This window comes from Erinaceus europaeus, chromosome 14 (assembly GCF_950295315.1).
Source record: "Erinaceus europaeus chromosome 14, mEriEur2.1, whole genome shotgun sequence".
Lineage (NCBI taxonomy): Eukaryota > Metazoa > Chordata > Mammalia > Eulipotyphla > Erinaceidae > Erinaceus > Erinaceus europaeus.
This window is the reverse complement of record NC_080175.1, coordinates 40,035,636-40,059,905: the sequence shown is the minus strand read 5'-3', so window position 1 is coordinate 40,059,905 and position 24,270 is coordinate 40,035,636. Positions and strand designations below refer to the sequence as shown.

General features: G+C 47.4%; 1 protein-coding gene and 1 pseudogene across 9 annotated transcripts in view; one reads left to right on the top strand and one right to left on the bottom strand.

Annotated features, from left to right (window-relative positions):
• Positions 1–10,264, bottom strand: part of TNS3 (tensin 3) — a 210,935-nt gene extending 200,671 nt beyond the window's left edge. For 7 of the 9 annotated variants that reach the window (XR_009544704.1, XM_060171560.1, XM_060171561.1 and 4 more), the window contains exons 1-2: positions 10,173–10,264; positions 1,349–1,460 (exon numbers count right to left, since the gene is read on the bottom strand). Coding sequence is in view for 6 of the 9 variants with exons in the window: in XM_060171560.1 (XP_060027543.1) it covers positions 1,349–1,460; positions 10,173–10,256 (196 nt within the window). In the remaining 3 variants the exon portion in view is untranslated. Of the gene's footprint in view, positions 1–1,348; positions 1,461–2,669; positions 2,690–10,172 lie in introns of those variants that run through there. The other 2 variants (XM_060171567.1, XM_060171564.1) reach the window with 2 other exon arrangements.
• A 6,391-nt stretch (positions 10,265–16,655) lies between these two features.
• Positions 16,656–17,520, top strand: LOC107522598 (large ribosomal subunit protein uL6-like; annotated as a pseudogene).
• Positions 17,521–24,270: the final 6,750 nt, after the last annotated feature.

The following is a 24,270-nucleotide window of genomic DNA, read 5'->3' as shown; positions in this document are numbered from 1 at the left end:
TGGCTCAGTGGGTAGAACACAGGGCTTACAGATATGCAGGATTCTAAGCTTGAATTCAGCCCCCCATATGCCAGAGTGATGTTCTAGTTTTTTTATCTCTGTCTCTATCAAGTAAATAATCTGGTGGTCTGGGGGGTGGTGTAGTGGATATAGCACTGAACTCTCAAGTGTGAAGTTCGAGTTCAATCTCCGGCAGCACATGTACCAGAGTGATGTCTGACTCCTTCACTCTCTATCTTCTTCATGAATAAATAAATAAAATCTTTAAAATAAATAAATCTGGGGGCCAGGCAGTGACACAACTGGATGAGCACACATGTTACAGTGAACAAGGACCTGGATTCAAGCTCCTGGTCCCCACCTGTAGGGGGAAGTTTCACAAGTGGTGAAGCAGCACCACAGATATCTTTCTGTCTCTCTCCTTCTTTATCTCCCCCTTCCCTCTTAAATTCTCTGTCTCTATCCAATAAATAAATAAGATATGAAAAAGTAGGGGACCGGGTGGTGGCAAATCTGGTTGAGCGCACATGTTACAATGTGCAAGGACCCAGGTTCGAGTCCCCAGTCCCCAACCAACTGCAGGGGAAAACTTTACAAGCAGTGAAGCTGTGCTGCAGGTGTTTCTCTGTCTCTCTTCCTCTCTATCCCCCTTCTTTCTCGATTTCTGGCTGTCTCTATCCAATAAATAAATAAAGATAATAAAAAAGATATGAAAAAGTAATAATAAATAAATAAACCTGGTTTGAATAAATGTTTGAACTATCCTGGCTCCCAGAGATGGTAGACCAGCCAACTAGGGTAGAGTTTCTCCATGTTGCTCTCCATCCTGGAGGAAGATCTCCATGACTTCCACACTTGGTCCCCTTCCCAGACTCCGAAGCCCAAGGTAAGGAGAGCTCTAGAATCACATCTAGCATACAAATCCATGAGCAAACACAAATCAGAGGCATCCAACAGTGGACTGAAGCCTAACTGAGGATTGACTGGGACCCTAGTGCACTGAGGCCTGGCTCTGAAGAGCAGAACTGTCTCAGTCAACCCCAGCAGGAGATCAGAAAGGAAGATTTAATCATCTTGGTAGCTGCCTCCGCAGAACAAGACAGCGTAGTTAAGAACTCTGCTCTTTCTGGAACAAAGTGCTTCTGAGCACATAGTCCAGTAAATACAGCCTGACCCTGCCCAGCAAGGCCATAGGGGTGAGGAGGGGGGGTAGACACTGACTAAGAGGGGGAATTCCAGGGTTGAACTACTGGAAATCCCCCAAAAGATTTTTATTTTGGGTTGTGTTTATTTGTTTGCCTGACTTTGGTTCAGACAGTAAGAAGAAGGATAAGCAGAAGACACTCACTTCGGCACGAAATCCCTGGACCGTCGATAATTTTTCTGCAGACCCCACAGACTTCGGCTTTCTTAAAGGCCTTGTTCTTAAAGCTGTGCAGGCTGGCTGTGCCGTCTTCTGGCTGAAAAAAATCAAAGGAGAGACTATCAGTCTTTGGGTTCATCACTTATTGTTTTTTTTAAATATTTTATTTATTTATTCATGTAGAAGATGGGAGAGAAAGAAAAAAACAGATTTCTGGTACATGCACTGCTGGGGATTGAGCTTGGGACCTCATGCTTGAGTGTCTAATGCTTTGTTGTTAAAATTCGGATGCTCTAGCTGGCCGGGCTAGCTTCACGGGCGGGTAACAAAGACGACCAGAGACATACGGCTGGGCAGGGAAGCTGTATTTCTTTATTCAAGAACAACGATTCATAAATTAACCCAAACTAATCACCAAACAGAACTCTGTTGCCTCTTTCCCCCGTGACGGCGCCAAGCACTCTCGAATTCTGGAACTCTGGAACCCTCTTGGGGTTCCTTGGGGCGGGGCCAAGCGGGCCCGTGAAACTAGCAGGACTGATCCAATTTTCTTGGCAGGGGGAGAGCTAGAACAACTCAATGTAAAGCATACAACAATGCTTTATGCCTACACCACCTCCCAGACCACTTATTCTCTTCCAGAAGAAGGAATCGGTGAGAAGAACTAAAACAGCAAAGTTACCATGCAAGCAAAGAAGTTACCCTGACAGTGTTAGGTTCCCCAGGGGATGCCTTGGGGCTTAGGTCCACATTCTGCAAGCCAGGGTCCCAGGTTGAGGCTTAGGGACCTCCATCTTTTAAGTCCCCTAAACCACACAGCCTAGGTGACAGATCAGCTCTAGACTAGATGCTGGCAGGTGGAAGAGGAGCCAAAATAAGATAGAGGTACTGCGACCTAGAGAGGGGTCACAGAATGGGGTGTAGAGTTTGCATATGCGAGGCAATTGTTTGAACCCCACATTGAATATGCCAGAGCAATACTCTCATCTCTTTCACACTTTTCTCATGAAATAGATACTTAAGTAACTAAGTGTGAGTGTCTACGTATACAGAGAATACAAGTTAGAAAGAGGGTGGCCCCGGAGGTGGCACAGTGGATTAAGCCTCAGACTCTCAAGCAAGAGGTCCCAAGTTCAATACTTGGAATTCAATGTGCCAGAGTGATGTGGGGGGTCTCTGTCTTTCTCTCGCTAATAAATAAATCTTATTAATAAAAAATGGTTGAGGGACTTGGTGGTAGTTCACCTGGTTGAGGGCACATGTTATACTGAGCAAGAACCCAGAGTCCTTTCCCCTCAGTCCTCACCTGCAGATGAAAAGCTTTGAGAGTGGTAAATCAGGTCTGCAGGAGTGTCTCTGTTTCTCTCCTTCTCTATCACCCCCTTCCCTCTCGATTTCTGGTCGTCTCTATCCAATAAATAAAGATAATAAATAATGTAAAGAGAGTTTTAAAAAATAGTTGATGGAAAATGAGAAATTGTATCCATGTGTCAACAACTGTATTGTAAACCATTAACCCCCAATCAAGTAATAAAAATTTTATTTAAAAAGTTGGGTGAGGGAAGTGGTTCGATATTCCCACTCAAGTTCAGGCCCTGAGTTTATTCACCTAGCAACACACACACACACACACACACACACACACACACACACAAGGCATGATTTCTCCTTAGACTTGATCTAACATCCAACCGGCTGCACACACTGGACTACCAAACTCACATTTGCAAAGTCAAGCTTCACAGCTCTACCTGATAATACAAAATAGCAAGTTGCCTTGAAATGCAAATAAATACCGTCAATGCAGATATGTGTTGAAATCTCACAGCACATTCTATCAGTAATAGATTTCCACACAGATTCAGTGATCCCATTAAGTGCCACCAGAACAGCTGTCACTACGAAGGTGAAATGTTACCTTGAATGTGAAATAAATGGTACAGCTCTACTGGGCAACGGTTTTACATTTCCTTATAGATACTGAGAAGTCTATCTAGCAAAGGTATGTTTCAGGCAGCCCACTCCTTTAAGGACACAAGAAAAATCAAACATATAAAAGGCATGCCTCTAGTAAGCATGGTCCCAACCACCTTAAGCAAAAGCACACCAAACAGGAAATAACCCAAATGTCTATCAGAAGGAGAGTGAATAACCCAACCGTGATATCAGTACAATGGGACAGTGTTTGGAGAACACAAGCAGCAAGCTGCTACTGACACATGTAACAACAGGAGGAAACATCAAAAGTGTTATCATGCTGAGCGGAAAAGTCAGACCCAGAAGCCGCCATGAATGACTCTCTTCATGGCAGGGCAATAAGCAGGCAACTGCGTCAGTGTGTACAGACCATATCCCCCTCATGGCAGCACAATGGCTGCAGCAGGAGCCATACAAGGAGGCTGGGGCCAGGGATAGGGGGAGGCAATCTGGCATCAAGTTATGCCCTAGTCTATCTACTTAGAGCTGCAGATTTTACAGTTCTGTGTTTATAAAGGTGGAGAAACGAGAAACACGTATGCACTGTCACAGCAACTTAGGGGAGGTATCTCAGTGAATGAAGGCATGCCTTACTTAGCATGTGTGAGGTCCCGGGTTCAATCCATGGCAACCCAGGGGAGTGCCAGAGGAACGTTATATATGGTGGGGCAGTGTCTTGGCATTTCTCACTCCTACCTTTCCCTCTCTCCCTCCTACGCCTCCCTCTTTTTCTTTAGAAGTACAGAATAAAAATTAGACCAGCTAATTAGACCAGGGGAGAGATAATGGTTACACAAATGACATCCATGTTTGAGGCTTACAGGTCCCAGGTTCAATCCCTTGCACCACCATAAGCTACAGCTGAGCAGGGATCTGGTAAAAGTAAATAAATAAATAAATAATGAAGTAAAATAAATAAAATATCTTGGGCTGGGGAAATAGCATAATGTTTATGCAGATAACTTTCATGCCTGAGGCTCTTCCAGGTTCAATCTCTAGCACCATTATTAGGCAGAGTTGAGCAGTGCTCTGGAAGAAAGAAAGGGAGAAAGGGAGAAAAGGAGGAGAAGAAGGAAGGAAGGAAGGAAGGAAGGAAGGAAGGAAGGAAGGAAGGAAGGAAGGATCAAAAAAAAAAATTGGACCAGATGGCATAACGCTAGAGCATTGGACTTAGCTGCCTGAGGTCCTGAATTCAGTCCTTGGTATTGCATGTGCCAGAGTGATACTATGGTGTCTTGGACCTCAGAGGCTGCTAAGTAATATCACACACGTACAGGGCCCTAAAATTCCCCGGCACTGCATAATAATAACAAAATCATGGAAAGATATGGATAAAGGAACTTTGTTTAGTACATTTTTTCACTGTTTTTATGAAAAACCTGCTCAGGTTTGGCATATATTATGCTGGGAATTGAATACGGGGCCTCATGCTTGCAAGTCCTGAGCTCTACCACTGAGATATCTCTAGTCAGATAACAGTTTTAAATATTCATAAAACAATGATAAACAATCTGACAGCACTGTCAAATTTTTAAATCTCCATAGAAATGTTCATGTCTAACAAAGTTGTAGTAATAGGGATTGAATTTGTCCTCACTCATGAAATAACTATGTATACGTGTGTATGTGTATGCATGTTTACATGTGTGTATATACACTTCATGCCTGAGGTACCAAAGGTCACAGGTTCAATCTCCAGCACCACCATAAGGCAAAGTTAAGCAGTACCTTGGTTAAAAACAAGCAAATACTAAAATGGCCCAGGAAGTGGTGCATTGGATAAAGTGTTGGGAGTCTCAAGCATGATATTTTTTTTTTTATTTATTTTTTATTTTTATGACGCTCTGCCTCAAGCATGATATTTGAGGTTTGATCTTCAGTACTGAATGTGCCAGAGTGATGTCATGGTTTTCTCTCTCATAAATAATTAAATTAGAAATTAGAAAGAGAAAGAACTCTGTCAAATCCCCCTAAATATTCAGACAGTAAATAGCACTTCTAAATAAACCTCATTTAATCCCAAGTAAACCATGAGATTATGAATCTCAGAAAACAAGGCCTATCAAAAAAATGTGTGAACAGCTATGAAAGAAAGCCACAGAATCATCTCAATCTGATGCAGACAAAGCTGACAAAATTCAGTATGCATACTGATATTTAAAACCCTCAAATAGGACCAGAGGCTTCCTTGACTTGATACATGATAACTATGTAAAAAAGCAAACATCACTTAATGATGAAATGCTGGATGTTTTCCTTCTGCTCAGGGAAGAGATAAGGGCATCTTACAAAATATTCCTGCTTTGTCCTAGAAGATGTCATCAGTGCATATAGACAGGGTAGAAGAACGAAAGAAAAGAATAGAAAAGAAAAGAAAGAAATAGAGGGAGGGAGGGAGGGAGGAAGGGAGAAAGGAAGGAAGAAAAAGGGAGGGGAGGGGAGGGGAGGGGAGGGAAGTTGATGGGTGGTGGCACACCTGGTTGAGCACACATGTTAGAAGGCACAAGGACCCAGGTTCAAGCTCCCAGTCCCCACCTGCACAGGGAAAGCTTTGTGAGTGGTGAAGCAGTGCTTCGGTGTCTCTCTCCTTATCTTTCACCCCCTTACCTCTCGATTTCTGGCTTTCTTTAACCAATAAATAAAGATAATTAAAAAAAAATTTAAGTGATCCGGGAGGTGGTGCAGCAGATAAAGCATTGGATTCTCAACCATGATGTCCTGAGATCATTCCCTGGCAGCACATGTGCCAGAGTGGTGTCTGGTTCTTTCTATCCCTGTCTTTCTCATGAATAAATAAATAAATTCTTTTTAAAAAAATTTTTAAGAAAGAAAGAGAAAAAGGAAGGAAGAAAAAGAAAGAGGGTAGGAAAGAGGAACTCCAGTTGAGAAAGGAGGAAGTTAAACTTTCTTGAGTCACTAATGACATGATTGTCTATGTAAAAAAAATCTGAAGATGACTATATTTTTGTAAAGCATCTAGAATCAACAGTTGAGTTTAACCATGTGGATTAAAAAAAATTGGTATACAAGCTGATTGCAACTCAGCATGTTAGCAGTGAAGATCCAGAATACTTGCACTTAGAATTTGAATTCTAAAGAAAGACCACTTACAGTAGTCGTTGTTAGGACAGAGAGAAGTGGAGAGAGGAGAGGAAGACAGAGGCGGGGAGAGAAAGACACCGCTTTACCGCTTGTGAAGCAACTCCCCTACAGGTGCTGGGGGCTTGAACCGGGATCCCTCCACTGGTCCTTCTGCTTTGCGCCACGTGCGCTTAACCCTCTGCACTACTGCCCGACTCCCCAGGCCCTTTTTTTTTAACTTGAAAACTAATTCTAAAATTCACATTTAAATACAAAACACTTCAGATGGCAAAAATCAGACTTTGGAGACTGCACATATTTCAATGTACAATTTAATATTTTCTATTAATATTTCAAGAAAACTTCAATTTGAAACCACTTGAGTTGCAACTGAAATGAACTCTTAGGGTCTTATACTAAATGCCTTGGATCCTAATTCTCAAAATAAATGATCCCCTGACATTGATCAAAGGAAAAACTCTGCAAAAAGACCATAATTCCTCATTCCTTCACCAGTGGCAGGCAAATCAAGTCAGCCCTGGTTGACCCTACACATCTTCTGACTGGGGAACATCAAGAGCCAAGGCAAATGGACTAGAATTAACAGATGAGTGATTCTGACAGACGGCCCATTGCACTCTGCCATTTCAACTTGAAAGGACACTGGCTATTACCACCTTCCTCCTGCCATTAAAACTATCTGGAATGCTGACAACTTCTAGCTTCTTAGCAAGATAGTTCCTAGTTCCACATTCCCCCAAACCCCTCCTGGTTATTTCAAATCCCTCAGCAGTCTTACAGACAGCTTTTCTTTGACTCATGTGTCTCTTGCTGTTTTTGTTCACTGTGTCAAGCCTGCCCAATAAAGGAAAGTGTTCTATAGCAAGAACACTTTTTTCCTCCCCTATGTGCTCCTCGTGGAGTCAAAGCTCTGTGACCTTGAGGAGAGAAGTCACAGCCTCAATTCAAGGGAAAGGATACCTGCCCCTTTTTATCTATTCACAGAGCTACTGTTAATGACCAAATGTTATACCACCTACCATATTCCCACCATGCATCTACCGTATTCCAACCGGCAGTCTTTGGAAATCATCTGGGGAGAGTTTTTAAATCAGTTCTACCTCAGATTGAAAAAGTCACATTATCCAGAGGTGAAACTGTGACATACCCCCCACCCCATCCCCCACATGTCCCCAGTGATCTGTAGTTGGGGCTGATCACCACCCCTACTCAGTGAACTATACCAGAAAGGTCTATTCTGTATACAGGAAAAAGAATTGTCAGTATGTACTTGTTCATAAGTGCATGTCTGTTTATTTCCTTTCTAAAGCAGCACTATACTTTGTGATAGCAGGGACCCTGTATCAGTGCTTACAAAAGGGATTAGAGTGCTACTATCAGAAAGCTCATGACATTAGTGCTTGTCATAACCACGGCCACCACTGTTCGATACACAGGAATGGTTTTAAGACCACACAGCCAACAAAAGATAAGAGCTAAGGACTCAGACTCAGACCAGGACTCCTCCAACCCAGTCTCAGGCTCAAACAGGAGCAGGTATTCAAGAATCTGACAAATCCACCCCTCTATCTTAATCCCCAGCTGCACATACTTTTCACCCCTCACACTACAGTTATTTGTTTACATCCCTTCTCTCTTGCTCTTGATTTCAATTCGCTATAGGCAGGACACAAGGCTCCTTTCCCTGTACCCCCCACCCCCCGCCAGAGCCAGCAACTGCACCACAAACCTTCAATTAATATTTGTTTGACTGAATGAATCAGCCACAGTCTGTGAGCCAATAGGGAGGATAGTGTGACCTTGTATTCCTTACAGATACCTTCACTGCAACCCGGGGAGAAAGAGACTGTTGTGTTCCTGCAATTCCCTTTGCTGCTGGGCCATAAGGAGAGGCCTGGAGGGAGGGAACAGCAGAGGTGCTGGAGGGAGGCTGAAGCCATTTCAATCCTGGGATCCCACAGGAATTCATTTCAGATAGTGTAATAACATCTGCTCTCACGGCATCTGTACATAGCATCTCCATTGTGAAATGAGCCTAGACAGGATTAGCCTGCCTTTGTTTTCACCTGGTCCTGGGCTTTCATTTCTCCATACCCCCTACACCCCCAGAGGGGGGACTCTGGGTGCCAGGGGGAGAGGAAGGCCCCCAGAACTCCAGCCTTTAGTAGGCTCTGTTCAGGAATCTAAATTGCATTTAATTGTTAGCAGCAGAAAGTTGGAAGGGTCGAGAGCAGGACTGCCAGTTCCACAAGGACTCCCTGAGGCGTGCATGGTAATTAGTACTGGTCTTGATTATGAGGTCTCTTTTCAGAAGGTAGGGGAGGAAATCTTTGTAAAATTAGGCAAGGAAGTGCTCCCCAGGAGTGCCAAAGAGTAACCTTGGGCTGAGCTCTGTGCAAATACAGAAGTGCACAGCATCTGCGGGGCTCTGTGGGCTCAATGTTGTAGTGGCAAAAACAGTTACATGCACAAAGGCTGGGAGCTAAACAAACTTACAAACTTGGATCTGTGCATTCTCCACACACAAACAACTTTGTGCACAGCCACAGCATACCCCAGGCTCCGGACTCCCCCACAAGCATCAGATGGCTTTCAAGCTTCTCAAAAATAAGAGTTTTGGCTGCTGTGCTGAAAATGGAGGATACAGTGCACCTCAAAGGGAATATAATAACTGGCTCTGTGAGGGCTCCTCTCTCCCTCCTCAGAACCTTGCAAAAAGGCCCTGCTCAAATGAATGCATAACCAACTGCCTGTTCTCTCCTCCCTGAGCTCATGGGTAGCAGCACCCTATTCAGCTTAGCTTCATTGAGAGGCGACAGCAGACAGCTCCAAGAACCACGGATTTGCAGTGTGACCCTGGTGGACTTGTTTTGTCACAAGTGCCAGCACCAGGCAGCCAGCCAGCCACCCTTTTCCTTTGCAAGAAATGTGGGCACATACAACCTAGACCCTCTGTGCTGTCGCTATAGGGTCCAACCAGGAGTGTCCAGGAGGCTGTTAGATTAAAAAGTTAGGCTTGGGGCTTCAGGTTCTGCTAAATAGTTTCATGCCTGAAGTTCTGAGCTCCCTGGTTCAATCCCTAGTACCACCAGCCAGAGCTGAGCAGGTCTCTGGTCTCTCACTGTATTTCACTGACTAAAATAAAAAAAGAAAACAGTGGAGAAAGGAAGGAAAGAAGGAGGGAAGGGAAGATGGAGAAGAAAAAAAGAGACATAGAGAAGAGGGCTGGGTAGACAGTCTAATGGTTTTGCAAAAGACTTTTGTGCCTGAGGCTCTGAATTCCCAGGTTCAGTTGCCAACACCACCATAAACCAGACCTGAGCAGGGCTCTGACCTGCTTCCCTCCCCCCCAATAAGATAAATTAAAAAATGAGAGAGTAAGAGAGACGGGAAGGGTGTGTGTGTGTGTGTGTGTGTGTGTGTGTGTGTGTGTGTGTGTGTGTGTGTGTGTTAAGCCTAAACTGTCCCCCTAGTTCTATGCGGGCTCACTAGGAGGCCCAACCCCCCATCAGCCAAGACCACCACTCCCACTAACTTTCAAGCACAAACAAGAAAACCAAAGTGCACGTTCAGACAGGGACGCAAGAGCACCCGTGGGCGCCCAAGGCTGGGCACTGCGGGGCACACGCGCACATGCACGCGGGGCACAAGGAGTCCTGCGCCCTCCGTCCTGTCAGCCCCCACCCTTGGGTGCCCCAGTCGCGCAGGCCCCGGCCGCGCACCCACTCACCTGGCGTCGCTGCCGGCGCGGCCGAATCCCGTGCGCGCACCCCGCAGCCGCAGCTGGCCCAGCGGTCAGGGCGCTCAGCCGCATGGCCAGCGCCCCCCCAAGCGCCCACCCCCACCCCCCACCCACCCAGAGCGCCACCCCCAGCGGCTGCGGCTGCGGCTGCGGCTGCGGCTGCGGCTGCGGCTGCGGGTCCCGGGAAGCTAGGTCCTGGAGCCTGGGAGCGCGGCCCCTACAGCCCGCTCCCCTCGGTCATCAGTGCCCGTAACAAAAGCCAGGAGAGCAGCGCAGGGTCCCCGCATCTGACACGAATTAGCCCCCCCTCTCTTCCCCGCCCAGACCGCGGCTCCAGAGAGGAAGGAGGCCAGGGCTGCTCAGCCAAACCAGGCAAAGGGGCGCAGACATGCCTCCCAGGCAGGGGGTGGGGCTGGGGGCCAGGGTAGGGGGCGCAGTCCTACCCCCACGCCGGCTCGGACTAGACTTCCTAGACCTTTGGCTCAGGGTTGCAGCCCAGCTAGGATTTCAGACCTCTGCCAGCATCATGGCTTGGCAAACACTCTCATGCCTGAGGCTCCGAGGTCCCAAGTTCAATCCCCTGCATTACCATCAGCCAAGCAGGGCTCTAACTGGGAAAAAAAAAAAAAAAGCTGATGGACTCTCTGGCTGGGGGGGGGGGGGGGGTTTAAATCTCGACTGTGGTCCACAGGAAACCTATGTGTGTGATGGCCAACACCAGGGGGGCCTAAAGGAGAGAGAAAGAGGGCTCTGGACAGAGATGTCCTCGTCCTCATGTGTGTCTTCAACTGAGAGAAAACGGTGTGTCTGGCTGGCTGGCGAAAGCGGGCCAGGTTGAGGGGACGAGGGTCCCTTTAAACTTTAATCAAATGATCTGGGCCTTATATACCTGGGACTCCATACCCCCACACCCTCAGCTGCCCAGAACCCCACAATCGCTCTAATTCTAAGCGCAGGTCTGCTCCCTGAAAATCACATCCCATTTCCTAGGGTCTCCCACTTTCCTGTCCAGGGCTACGATTTTAGAAGGAAATTGAAAACCTGGAATGGGAGTGGGGGGTCATGAAAGTGACCAGGGTGGGGAAAGAGGGGCAGAGACCACCAGCTCAGGACAGCAGGCCCTAGGTTTCCAGCAAAAGACTAGCTGGCAGCTTCAAAAGGTAGGCAAGAGGGTCTAATGTCTCTGGCACATTTGAGGCCATGTTGCTGCAAAGCCCGGACTCCAAATCTGCAGCTCTATGTGCGACTCCACATGTCTGAGCTGGGGAGAGCAGTCTGGGTGGGCTGGGCCAAGGCCTTTATGGTTAACACATGTGCAAATTCCAGGCATCGATTCCAGGCCAGTGTTACCCTCTCTGGCTCTGGCACCAAGCATCTACCTTCCTGTTTGTGAGATGAAACAGGAAAACTGTTCTTCAACTTCCAACCACAAAGAACCCAGGACCCAGCCATTCTGAGATCTGATCCCCCCTCCACAGTCAGGCACCCATTCATTCTCACCCTCCTCTCTCCCTTTAAATCAGAGCATGCTGACAGGTCTCTTCCTTATTCATCCATTCATGTTCTCTATTAATCATTCATTTTCTAGACAGCATAATCAGACTTGAGTTTTTGCAGATATTTAAGTGCTGTTTCTGTCTGCATGCCCCTCTCCTCTGTAGCTGATGGAAGGACCTCTGAGAACATGGTCTGTACTGGATTCACCTCCAGTTCCTGAACATCTGACACAACACTGAGCACAAAGCAGTGTCTACATAGGGAGGTGGAGGCATCAGATTCTATGGGGTACGAACACTTCAGCTACAGAGTGGCTGTACTAGCAGCCTCACTTACATAGAGCACAAATGAATCCCAGCTCACAACAGACTGCTCCCAAACCCATGGAGTTCCTGGAACTCCAGGTTCCATGTTCCATGTGTTCACTGAGAAAGGTCAGGAGCACAAGCCCCAATGCGGGTACTTGTCATAGGGACACTTCCTACCATGCGTCACGGGGCTAGGGAGATAGCATGATGGTTCTGCAAATAAAGCCCAAGGCTCTGAGGTCTCAGATTCAGTCCCCAGCACAACCATAAGCCAAATATAAGCAGTGCTCTGGTCTCTCTGTGTGTCAGTCTCCCTGTATATCTCTCATTAAAATAAAATATTCTAAAAAATCAAAGGCGATCACTGAGAAGATTCATCCATTTTATTTTTTAAATATTTTTAGATTTTTTAAAAATCTTTTTACTATTCTTAATACCTTATTTATTTTCGGATAAAGACAAAGAGAAACTGAAAGGGAAGGGGAAGATAAAGAGGGAGAAATAGAGATACCTGCAGCCCTGATTCACTGCTTGTGAAGCTCTTTCCCCCACACCCTATCCCCATATGTGGGGACTGGGGGCTTGAACCTGGATCCTTGTGCACTGTAACAAGTGTGCTTTAACACCTGGCTGCCTTTTTGGCATATCTCTCTCTCTGTCTCTCTCCCAGGTGAGATCTCCTATCTCCTAGGGAGGAAGTGCATCCTAAACTGAGATGTGGCCAGAGTTCAAGGCTGTCTCCTTTCTGAGTGGGCAGCCCTGACCCCCAAGTAGAGACCCTTGGGGTAACAGCTCCGAGTGACCCCCCACCCCCAGCCCAAGGCCTCAGCCTACTTGTGCTGAGCTGAGCATTTCTCCTAGGGACATGCCCAGAGCCTTCTGTGGGGGAACAGGGTGCTGGTAGCTGCTGACATCCCGAGGACAGTGTTTTTGCAGATGCTAAGAAAGTCAGCACTTTCCTCATTCCCTCCACCCACCCACCCACCCACCCACCCACTCCTGTAAGGGCTTCCTTGCCCCTCCCCTTTGAAAAGTCCAGAAAAAGTGCTTTCTCTAGAAAACTAGAATCTGAAATCTTCCTCTTCCGCCTCAAAATAGCAACTGTTTCTTCCCTCATAGCCAGGAAAGGCCAGGTGGCCAGGCTGCTGCCTCCAGCAATTCTGTTCCTGCCCTGACCACTTCCCTCCTTCTGCCTCCTCATCTGTCAGAAACAGGAGTGAGGGGGGAGGCATGGGCAGAGGAGAGCAGCCAGCAAGGACCTCCTGGGGACTGGGAGGGATAAGGACCCTGCAAATCCTAATTTGCAGCTCTTGGACTGCCTGCTAGACAACCAGAGCAGAGCCCCCACTCTATGGGGGGAAAACATTTCCACTCTGTCTCTCATCACTCTCACCCTGTGCTTCTGCCTCTGCCCCCCCCACTCAGCCTTTACCCCTCCACCCACCCCCCACTCACCCTTTTCACTCACCAGCAGACCCCCACCCATAAGCTTATGGCCTCACTCTCTCAAGGGGTGGGGCAATACAGGCTAGAAAGAAAGGAGGTTGAAAGCAGACATCTCAAGGCTCGGCTGTGGCCCAACCAGTTAATCGGACATGTTATAACACACAAGGTCCTGGGTTCAAGTCTCCCTGCGGGGTGGGGGGGACGCTTCACAGTAAGTGAAACAATGCTGCCGGTGTCATACACTCTCTCTCTACTTCCCTTTCAGTTTCTCTCTGCCAGTCACTATTAATAATAAATAATTAAAGTATAGGAGGAAGAAGGAAGAAAGTATACATCTCAGTGGCTAGAAGACTGCTCACCTGGTGAAGTACATGTCTTGCCATGTTTGAGGCCCTGGGTTTGAGCCCTGACACTGCATGGGAGAACCACAGGCAGCACGAGCAGCAGTCCATGGAGGGCGCAGAAGGAGGGCACTGAAGGAATCCGCTGGGTGGTGGAGAAGTGGAGAGGCCTCTCTTCTCTCTGTATGTTTTGCTATTTTTCCCTTTCTCCGCCCTCTCTCTAAAGTAGATTGTATGTAACACTGGCCTGAGGCAGAGTACCTACCCCAGGAGGGAGGCCACATTCACAGGAAAAAAATGGTGGTAGGGGAGGAGGAAGGGGGTCAGGTAAAGAGAGAGGGAGGAGGGAGAGGAGGGAAAGGGGAGTCCAGAGGAACTATAATTCAAATGGGAGAGAGAAGCTCCTGGTTCCATCCCCAGCATCACATGGACTGGAATGGTGCTTTGGCATCTCTCTCTCTCTCTCTTTCTCTCTCTCAAAACTATTTGATATGAAACTTATGATTTTATTTATTTATTTGTTAATTAGTTAATTTATTTATTTTAATCAGAGCACTGCTCATCTCTGGCTTATGGTGGTATGAGGGATTGAACGTGGGACTTTGGAGTCTCAGGCACCAGAGTCTCTTTGTATAACCATTATGCCATGTACCCCCTCATCTGAAATCATTTTTAAATGATACTTTTTTTAAGTATTGGACTGGAAAGACAGCATACTGGTTCTGCAAAAACACTTTCCTGCCTCAGGCTCAATCCTCAGCACCATCATCAGCCAGAGCTGAACAGGGCTCTGCTCTCACTCTCTCTCTCTCTCTGCCTCCCTCCTTCCCTCTTTCTTGCTCACTCTCACTCTTGGTATCTTAAATTAAAATAAAAAATTAAATATTAAAAAATAAATAAATGAAGTATACACAACATATATAGGGCTCATTTCAGTTTTGAAATTTTATTTATCTGTGTAATTTTAGTGAGAGAGATACAGAAGAGAGAGAGAGAGATACCAGAGTACTGCTCAGCCCTGGTTTATGACTGAACCTGAGGCTTCACACATGCAAGACATGCCTTTTAACAGCCACCTCCCCAGACCACATAACTTAACATTTTATATATTTGTTTTTAAATGTTTTATTTATTTATTTTTAACGAGTGAGAGATAAAGATAGATAGAGAGGCACGAGCACTGCTCAGCTCTGGCTGATGGTAGTGCTGGAGATTGAAACTGGGTTTTCAGAGTCTCAGGTATGAAAGTCTTGCAAAACTATTATGCTGTCTCCCTAGCTTAAGACTAATTATTTCTCCTCTCTGCAGATAACCTGACCTGAAGGGGACTGAAATGTTTCATATCTCATACTCAAGAGATCTCCCTGAAATCGGGAGCCCTCACCCAGCCTGTCCCCCATCTTACCCCCCACCACAGACACAAATACATCCATCCTCAGACCTGGCAGGGTGGGCACATATCCCTGAGACCCCTCTTACCCTAATCAGCCTCAGATCCCAGGCAAAGGGGAACCTGGTGACAGGGCCAGGTTGCATCATAGTGAGAGGGAGGGAGTTAAAAACACAGGCCTTGTCCTCCAGGCCCCTAGAGCACTGCCTTACCAGCATTCACCTCCACAAGACCCCACCCACCCAACCCAGAGTTAGTTTATATGCAAAGTCACACAGGACCACGTTGGGGGCACAGGAGACATGGCAGCTGGTGCTATGTGACCTTCGCAACTCTTCCCCAGGTTAGGGAGCCATCTCCAGCTCAGGAGAAGTTAGGTCACCATCCAGGTCTGGTGGGGGCCCCCTAGCAGGTGCCCAGGACAGTGACCCCCACTTATCCCAGGCAGGGAAAGCTTGCAGAGACATACATCCTGCCTAGCCACATTCAGTGCCCTCAGTACCCTCAGCCCAGCTCCCGTGAGTGGCCTCAAAGCCATTTTCCTCAGGCTGGGGATGAGGAGAGAGGGGCCAGCCAGCCTCTTTCTGAGCTAGAGTTACAGAACCCAGCCCCCTGCCTTCTGGCAGGTCCCAACACTTTCTCCCTGGCTGGCCCTAGAGTTGGCTCCCCTGGGGAAATGTGGACCAAGAGGGAAACAGTTACACTGACAGAGCATCCTCTTCCACCAAAAGCTGGCTCAGAAGTTAGCCGTTCATGCCTCCTGATCCTCCTCCAAGCAGAAGATGCAGTCTTTCTTCAATTTCTCCCCGTGGGCCTCTAATCTACAAGGAGGGTGAGGTGGAGAAGGCCTGGGGGTTGGAGGGAATAATTTGCCCCATAGCAGACATACCCTGCCATGTGCTAGGACCCTAGTTCAAATCCTGGAACCACTTGGGGGCAGAATCAGTAGCACCCAGGGTAGCTCTGTGGATGGCAGAGCATTGCTGTGCTGTGGTGTCTCTCCTGCTCTAATAAAAAGAATGAAAGGTGACCCAGGAACAGTGGAATTTTACATGGATGAGCCCAGGTACCCACACAACAGTAATAACAACAACAATTTGGGAGCTAGAATGTGGGGACAGAGATTCTGTGAGCCCCCAGCCTGAAGCAGCCCTCCAGAGGCCAGTCTGAGGAGGGCTAAATGGCTAGGAGGACACAGAGAGATGGTACAAGCACCCCTAGATATATCTGTTCTGTTCTCTCTCTCTCTCTCTCTCTCTCCCCCACCTCCATATTTCTTAGTAAGGACTGTGAGCCACGGCTTCCTCATTTACTAATAAGTGATAAAATCACCAGCTGGGATGATAGCATAGTGATTCTGAACAATGACTCTCATGAATGAGGCTCTGAGGTCCCAGATTCAATCCTCAGCACCACTATAAACCAGACCTGAGCAGGGCTCTGGTAAAAAAAAAAATAATAATAGCTTCTTTGCCGCATCTACTGCGAGAATGAAGGCCATTTTCAGCAACCAGACCGTCGACATTCCGGAGAATGTCGACATTTCTCTGAAGGGCCACACGGTCATCATGAAGGGCCCCAGAGGCACCCTGCGGAAGGACTTCAACCACATCAACGTAGAGCTCAGTCTCCTCGGAATGAAGAAAAGTGGCTCCGAGTTGACAAATGGTGGGGAAATAGAAAGGAACTGGCTACTGTCGCACTATCTGCAGCCATGTACAGAACTTGATCAAGGGTGTTACACTGGGCTTATCATGCAAAATGAGGTCCGTGTACACTCACTTCCCTATCAACGTTGTTATTCAGGAAAATGGGTCTCTTGTTGAAATCAGAAATTTCTTGGGAGAAAAATACATACACAGGTTTGAGTGACGTCAAGTGTTGCATGCTCAGTATCGCAAGCCCAGAAAGATGAACTAATTCTTGAAGGAAATGACATCAAACTTGTATCAAATTCAGCTGCACTGATTCAGCAAGCTGCAACTGTTAAAAACAAAGATATCCAGAAATTTTTGGATGGTATCTATGTTTCTGAAAAAGGAACAGTTCAGCAGGCTGATGAATAATCTCTAAGGTGTCCAGCCACACAAGCAGCAAAATAATGGGATGACGTATGATCTTTTAAAAGATGCAATAAAAGCCATTACTGATTTGGAACTTTTCCTTAAAAAAAATTAATTAATTAAAATAAACTTATCAAAAAAGTCAATAAATCATGGGGGCCCAGCTGTGGAGCACCCAGTTGAACACATTATAGCATGTGAGAACCGGGGGTTCAAGTCCTCACTCCCCACCTGCAGGGAGGAAGCTTCAAGAGTGATGAAGCAGGGCTGCAGGTGTATCTCTGTCTCTGCTTCTCTGAGTCTTCCCTCTCAATTTCTCTCTGTACACCTAAAATACATTAATTAAATGTCAGCCTGGATCAGTAAAGACCCAGTGACAGCTAAGAGAGATAGAAGAAAAAAAAGAAGAAAAAAAAAAAGTCACCACTACTTCATTTTTTATTCAGCCTGGAACCAGCTGAGTGGAGGCAACATACTGACAGGTGCACACATAGCTTCGGGTCTCAGGTACACTATGGATGGGCATCAGGTACCTGGATGCCCAGATCCTGGGTACCCAGCACCCTGTCCAGCCACCCACCCATGGAGGAGGTGGCCTGGTACTGCTTCACCCACTGACCCCACCCAAGACCCAACACTGCAGGTGCTGCTGTCCCAGAGCAGGGCAGAGCTCCCAGGAGGGAGACAAGGCCAGTGGCATCAGCTCACTCTTCTAGTCTTGCTCAGGGACAAAAGTCCAGTAAGCCAGGATGGGCTGGTGTATATGGGTGTGTGGGCGGGGTGGGGGGAAATCCTATGACAGTTTGTGCCTACCCTTCCACTTTCTGTTTCCTTTCTTTCTCTCTCTCTCTCTCTCTCTCTCTCTGTCTCTCAACCAGAGCACTGCTCAGCTCCAGTTTATGGTGATGTGGGAGACTGAACTTAGGACTTTGGAGCTTCAGCCATGAGAGTGTCTTTGCATAACCATTATGCTATCTACCTCCGCCTGATTATTTATTTTTTTAAACTTTTTATTTATTTATTTTTACTAGAGCACTGCTCAACTCTGTCTAATGGTAGCACTGGGGATTGAACCTGGGACCTGGAGCCTTAGGCATGAAAGTCTTTTTACATAACCAGTATGCTGTCTTTCCCAATCGTCAAAGCTACTATTATTATTATTATTTTTTGCTTAGTTGCCATCAGGGTTATTGCTGAGGGGCTTGGTATTGCACAATGAATCCATTGCTCCTGGAGGCCATTTTTTCCTTTTATTTTTTTTTTTTAGTTTTATTTTTTAATAAGATAAAGAAAATTTGAGAGAAGGGAAGATAGAAAGGGAAAGAGAGACAGAAAGACACCTGCTTCACCCACCACTCATGAAGCTACCCCCTGCAGGTAGGGACTGGGGTATCAAACCCAGATCCTTGTACATAGTAATGTGTGCTCAACAAGATTTTGTTTATTTTATTTTTTTTTTTATTTTAACCAGAGCATTGCTCAGCCCTGGCTTATGGAGGCACCTAGGCACTGAATCTATGACCTCAGAGCCTCAGGCCTATGAAAACTTTTTGCATCACCACCGGGCTGTCTCCCCATCGGCCTCTACCTTAGCTTTCTGAAAAGTCAATCACATTGTCTCTCCAGGTCTGGAAACTGCCGGTTAGTGAAACATGTTAATTCACATCATTCCCACATCACTGCTGGGCTCGGGAACAGGCAGCCACAGTCCATGCAAGTCAGATAGAGTGACCACCCTGCCCAGGGTCCCCCAGTTCCCTCTCTGTGTGTCCCTGTGTCTGATGCCCTGACTCATGCTCAGCCACTCTGGGCCAGAACTTTTAGCTTCTCTTGCTGAGTCCATCTTAGACCCATGTTAAGGGCCGGGTGAATGAATGACTGCATTCCTAATATTGTGTGTCTGTGAACAAAGACGGTGGCTGGGCTGGAGGGAGACTGTCTGCTGACTTTGCTTCATGGCCAGACCTGGGCTGTGTCTTGGAATTTGGGTTCTTTGATTTCTAATCACTGATGGTGTTGATTCACAGCACACATTATTCCTTCCCACTGGTCATTACCCCGATGGGGGGAGAGAGGGGAAGACAGAGAAAGAAATGGGTCTACCAGAGATCATAGAGGGAAGGCTGAGGTGCCAGGGTCTAGCTGGTTGGGGGGGCGGAGGGGAGCCAGAGGCATATAATGCAGGAAAGGGATTGGTGGGACCTCAGAGAGAAGAACTGGTACCTAGTGATGGTGGTGATGACAGCAGGAGAGAAAAGAGACAGGATGGGGGCAGAGGAGGAGGGAGAAGGAGCCACCTTTACTGAGAACTAAGGGAGAAAGATGAGATTAGGAGGACCCTTCAGAAGGGACTCATACTCAGTGGAGCGCTGAGGACTTGGGTCTTAAGTCAACTGCTCTGTTTCTACTGAAACTTCAAGGCAGGAGGAAGCAGTGTGTACTGGACAAGAGCTGTGGTCCCCACTCCTGGGTTCAAATTATGACACCAGGGGGCCGGGTGGTGATGTAGCTGGTTAAGCACACCAAGCACAGACCCAGGTTTGAACCCTTGCTCCCCACCTACAAGGGGAATGCTTCACAAGAGATGAAGCAGGAGAAGCCAGGCGGTGGCACACCTGGTTGAGCGCACACATTACAGTGGCCAATGACCCAGGTTCAAGCCCCTGGTCCCCGCCTGCAGGGGGAAAGCTTCACAAGTGGTGAAGCAGGGCTGCAGGTGTTTCTCTGTCTCTCCTTCACTCTATCTCCCCCTCCTCTCTCAATTTCTCTCTGTCCTATTTAATAAAAAGTAGAAAGGAAAAAATAAAAAGTAAAAAATGGTTTGTTTTTCAGCAGCTAAAGAAAGCTCAGCAAGATCTAGAAAGCCAGAGGACTTGCTGGGGCTTGACAGGCCTGAAGCCTCACACCCACCCTGGCTCTAGTTTGCCTTTTGCCTCCAAGACAACAGAGCCTCAGACCTAACCTCTCAGCCTCAAGGCCCGGCCTTGCTTATCCTGAACACCATCACCTACAGGTTTTCAAGAAAATAGACCAGACACAAGTCTCCACCCCTCCTTCTGCCTGTAGAAGTAGCCTCTCTAGAAAAGAGAAAAAAGGAGACAGATAGGGAGTCTGGGCAGTAGCGCAGCGGGTTAAGGGCACGTGGCACAAAGTGCAAGGATCTGTTAGGATCCCAGTTCAAGCCCCTGGCTCCCCACCTGCAGGGGAGTTGCTTCGCAGGTGGTGAAGCAGGTCTGCAGGCGTCTGTCTCTCTTCCTTTCTATCTCCCCCTTCTCTCTCAATTTCTCTCTGTCTCTCTCCATTAACAAATAAATAAACAAATTTTAAAAATAAATAAAAAAGGAGACAGATCTCAACAGTGATCCTACCTGAGTCTTTCTTGCCAATAGCTGGTGTGACAGTATTTGGCTTCCTGAGGCACAGGGTGACTTCTCTTGGCTCCAGTGACTCGTTGCCACAGTCATGGGATTTAGTGACCAGCAAAAGTTCAGTCAGCTCTCCTGGTCATTACTGCATGCCTGCTATGCAAGAGGTCAAGAAGGCAGGGTCCACCAAGTTGCAGATACTACTATGATTCCATCCTGAACTCTCTAGGCAGACAATTTCACCTGTCCAGAGCCCTACCCCACTAGGGAAAGACAGAAAGAGTCTGGGGGTATGGACAGATAAGCCAACACCCATGTCCAGCAGAGAAACAATTAGAGTCCAGAACTCCCACCTTTTGCACCCCATAAAGAATTTTGGTCCATACTCCCAGAGAGGGAGAAATGATAGGGGAAGATGACCAGAGGGCTCTGAACTCCAACTCCATCAGGACCCAGAGAGAGAGGAAAAGAGGACACTCGAAAGGAGTAAATGGTTGTAGCTGTGGCTTAGAAAAGAAGAGAAGGGGAGTCAGGTGGTAGCACAGTGGGTTAAGCGCATGTGGCTCAAAGTGGAAGGACCAGTGGAAGGATCCTGGTTTGAGACTCCTGGCTTCACAGGTGGTGAAGTAGGTCTGCAGGTGTCTATCTTTCTCTCCCCCTCTCTGTCTTCCCCTCCTCTCTCCGTTTCTCTCTGTCCTATCCAACAACATCAATAATAACTACAACAATAAAAAAACAAGGGCAATAAAAGGGAATAAATATTTTTTAAAATCTTTTTAAAAAAAAGGAAGAGAAGGCAGGACCATAAAATGGGGGTGTATATATAAAAATATATATAGATAGGGAGTCGGGCTGTATCGCAGCAGGTTAAGCGCAGGTGGCGCAAAGCACAAGGACCGGCATAGGGATCCCAGTTCGAACCCCGGCTCCCCACCTGCAGGGGAGTCGCTTTACAGGCGGTGAAGCAGATCTGCAGGTGTCTATCTTTCTCTCCTCCTCTCTGTCTTCCCCTCCGCTCTCCATTTCTCTCTGTCCTATCCAACAACGACAACAACAATAATAACTACAACAATAAAAATAAACAACAAGGGCAACAAAAGGGAATAAATAAAATAAATATTTAAAATAAAATAAAATAAAATATATATAGATGGTTACAGAAATAATAGTCAACCCATCTGTGACCTTAAGAGGACTATTGCAGTTTCCAATGGAGGGAATGGGGACATAAAATTCTGGTAGTGGGAAAGGTGTGGAATTATACCCCTGTTATCTTATGGTCTTATAAATCAATATTGAATTACTAATAAAAAATTATCAAAAATAAACGAAAAGAAGGCAGGGTCAGGGCACACCCTTTGATGTGTCATTGCACCAGCTGCAGGACAACATGCAGAATGCCATGACCTTCACAGAGCACCCCTTGAGGGACCCAAAGTAAGTAGCCCAGCTCTCATGCACCAGTTACCCTCACCCCCAATGCCCACCATGCTGATTTCTCAGCAACACAGCAGGGACACCTCGCCTCACCTCCCTCAATACTGGGGTAGCTCAAATCAGCGCCTGTGCCCCCCCCCCAGAAAGAGCCCCTGAGATGAACTCCAGTCAGACTTCTTCCCTGACCCACTAAAACTGTCCACAGTCCCCAAAGGAATGCATCTTGGATGCTCCAACACCAGCTCTGGTCCTTAATACTATAATGTGTGCACTCTACTGGGTGCACCACCACCTGGCCCCCATGCATTCATTTTCTTTTTTTTTTTTTTTCAGAACTAGGTTCTTGCACATATGCACTTTTCACTGCTCCTCTGTCAACTTTTCCATTCAGAAAGAGGGAGAGGGAACAGGAGGGGGAAGGAGGAAGAGAGGAAGAGGGGAGAGGGAGGAAGAGAGAGAAAGAGACCACAGTACTGGAGCGTCCCCCAGTGCTGTGGCACTCTCATGTGGTGCCAAGGTTTGAACAAGGTCTCTGTGGAGACCAGGACCTTATTTTGTTCCCAACCTACTGTTGGTATTCAGTGGCAGGAGACATGGGGGGTGTGGAGGAGGGGAGTTTCCTGTAGAGATCTGCTCTCTTGTAGGGAGGGAGCTGAGCTTCATCCAGGAGAATGGTGCCCGGCACCTGGTCCCCAAGCTCCTCTGTTTATCCTTCAGGAAAGAGAAGTGGGAGGATTTGTAAAGAAACCCCTTCTCCAGGGACCAGGTGGATTAGGAGACAGGTGCTGGCTCTTGAGGACTCTATCTTCCCTCCCACTCCCCACCCATCTTTTGCAGGGAGGTAAGGCCCTAGGGAGCCATGGGAGCTGGGGTCTACTTTGCCAGTTTCTAACTTTCCATGCCAGTGGATGTGGATCAGATAATGTTTTTGAATGGCTGGTGACACCAAAGAAATTTCACCCAAGTTGCGTCTTCAGGTATTACAACTGTGTCCAGTTTTTCCTGCTGTGCACGGTTCTATTGAAGATCCCCTTTCATCTAACCCTCTGCTTGCAGAAAACATTTTCTGGGCATGGAGGAGAAGGAGTGAACATATTCTCGGTGAAAACAGTATAGATTCTGTTTACTTTTCGAAAGAGACAGAAAAGGGGGGGGAGAAAGAAAGCGGGCAGAGGGGAGAGGGAGTGAGAGAGAGAAAGAGAAAGAGAGGAGAGAAGGAGAGGTCAGAGGAGAGAGGGGCTGGACAGGGAAGAGAGAGAGTGTGTGAGCACGGTGTCCAAGCTTCCTTCAATGCATTGGGAGCAGGACTCAAACCTGGGTTGTGCACATGGTATAGCATTGCACTGTCCAACTCAACCCAAGCACAGTGACCTCAGGATAAGATGTTAAGTAGCTGGGCCAGAGAGACAGCACACTGAGTAGGGCTCATGCCGTGTCGTGCATACAGCTGCATTCAAGCCCTGGCTCCACATGGAAGGAACAAGGCACTAGGGAAAGCTCTAGTGCTGTGCCATCTCTCCTCTCTGTGTGTCCATCTCTCTCAGCCGGCAGTCCAGCCAGAATCTTGGCTGGCAGTCAGAACTCAAGCCAGGCTGACGGCCCTTTGTAGCTCTGCTGTTCACTTAGGCACATGCCAGGAGGTGAAGGGGGGCCTGAGACACTGAGGAGGGGCAGGTGAGCATAGGGTATAGGAGGGGCAGTGGGGAGGCCCCCCGCTGTGGCCCAGGAATCAGAGGAGACAGCCTGTGCCAGGCAGTGTGCTCATGGAATAGCATGTGGGGAAGGGGTTTGACCTGCCCTGCTCCTTCCACACCTGAGAGATCCTACCATAAGGTCTGAAGGCAGAGGCTCCGAGACAGCAGCAGCCCACAGAGGTGGAGGGACAGGATGGCCAGCCAAGCAGGAAGGTTACATAATCAGACAGAGGGACATGGTGTCCCAAGCACTTGCACTAGGACTCACACCAAAGACATGAAGGAACAAGACAGTATTGGGCCAGGAGTGAGCTCAGCCATGAGTGCAATAGATTCACATGCTCCGAGGTCCCAGGCTCAGTCCCAGAGCCATCATAAATCAGAGCTGAGCAGTGTGCTGTGGTCAAATATATAGTCAAAGTAATAATACGGGGACCTGGCAGTAACACATTCAGTTGCATGCACACAATACCATGAGTGGTAAAGCAGGGTTGCAGGTGTCTGTCTCTCTCCCTCTCTATCTCCCCCTCCCCTCTCAATTTCTC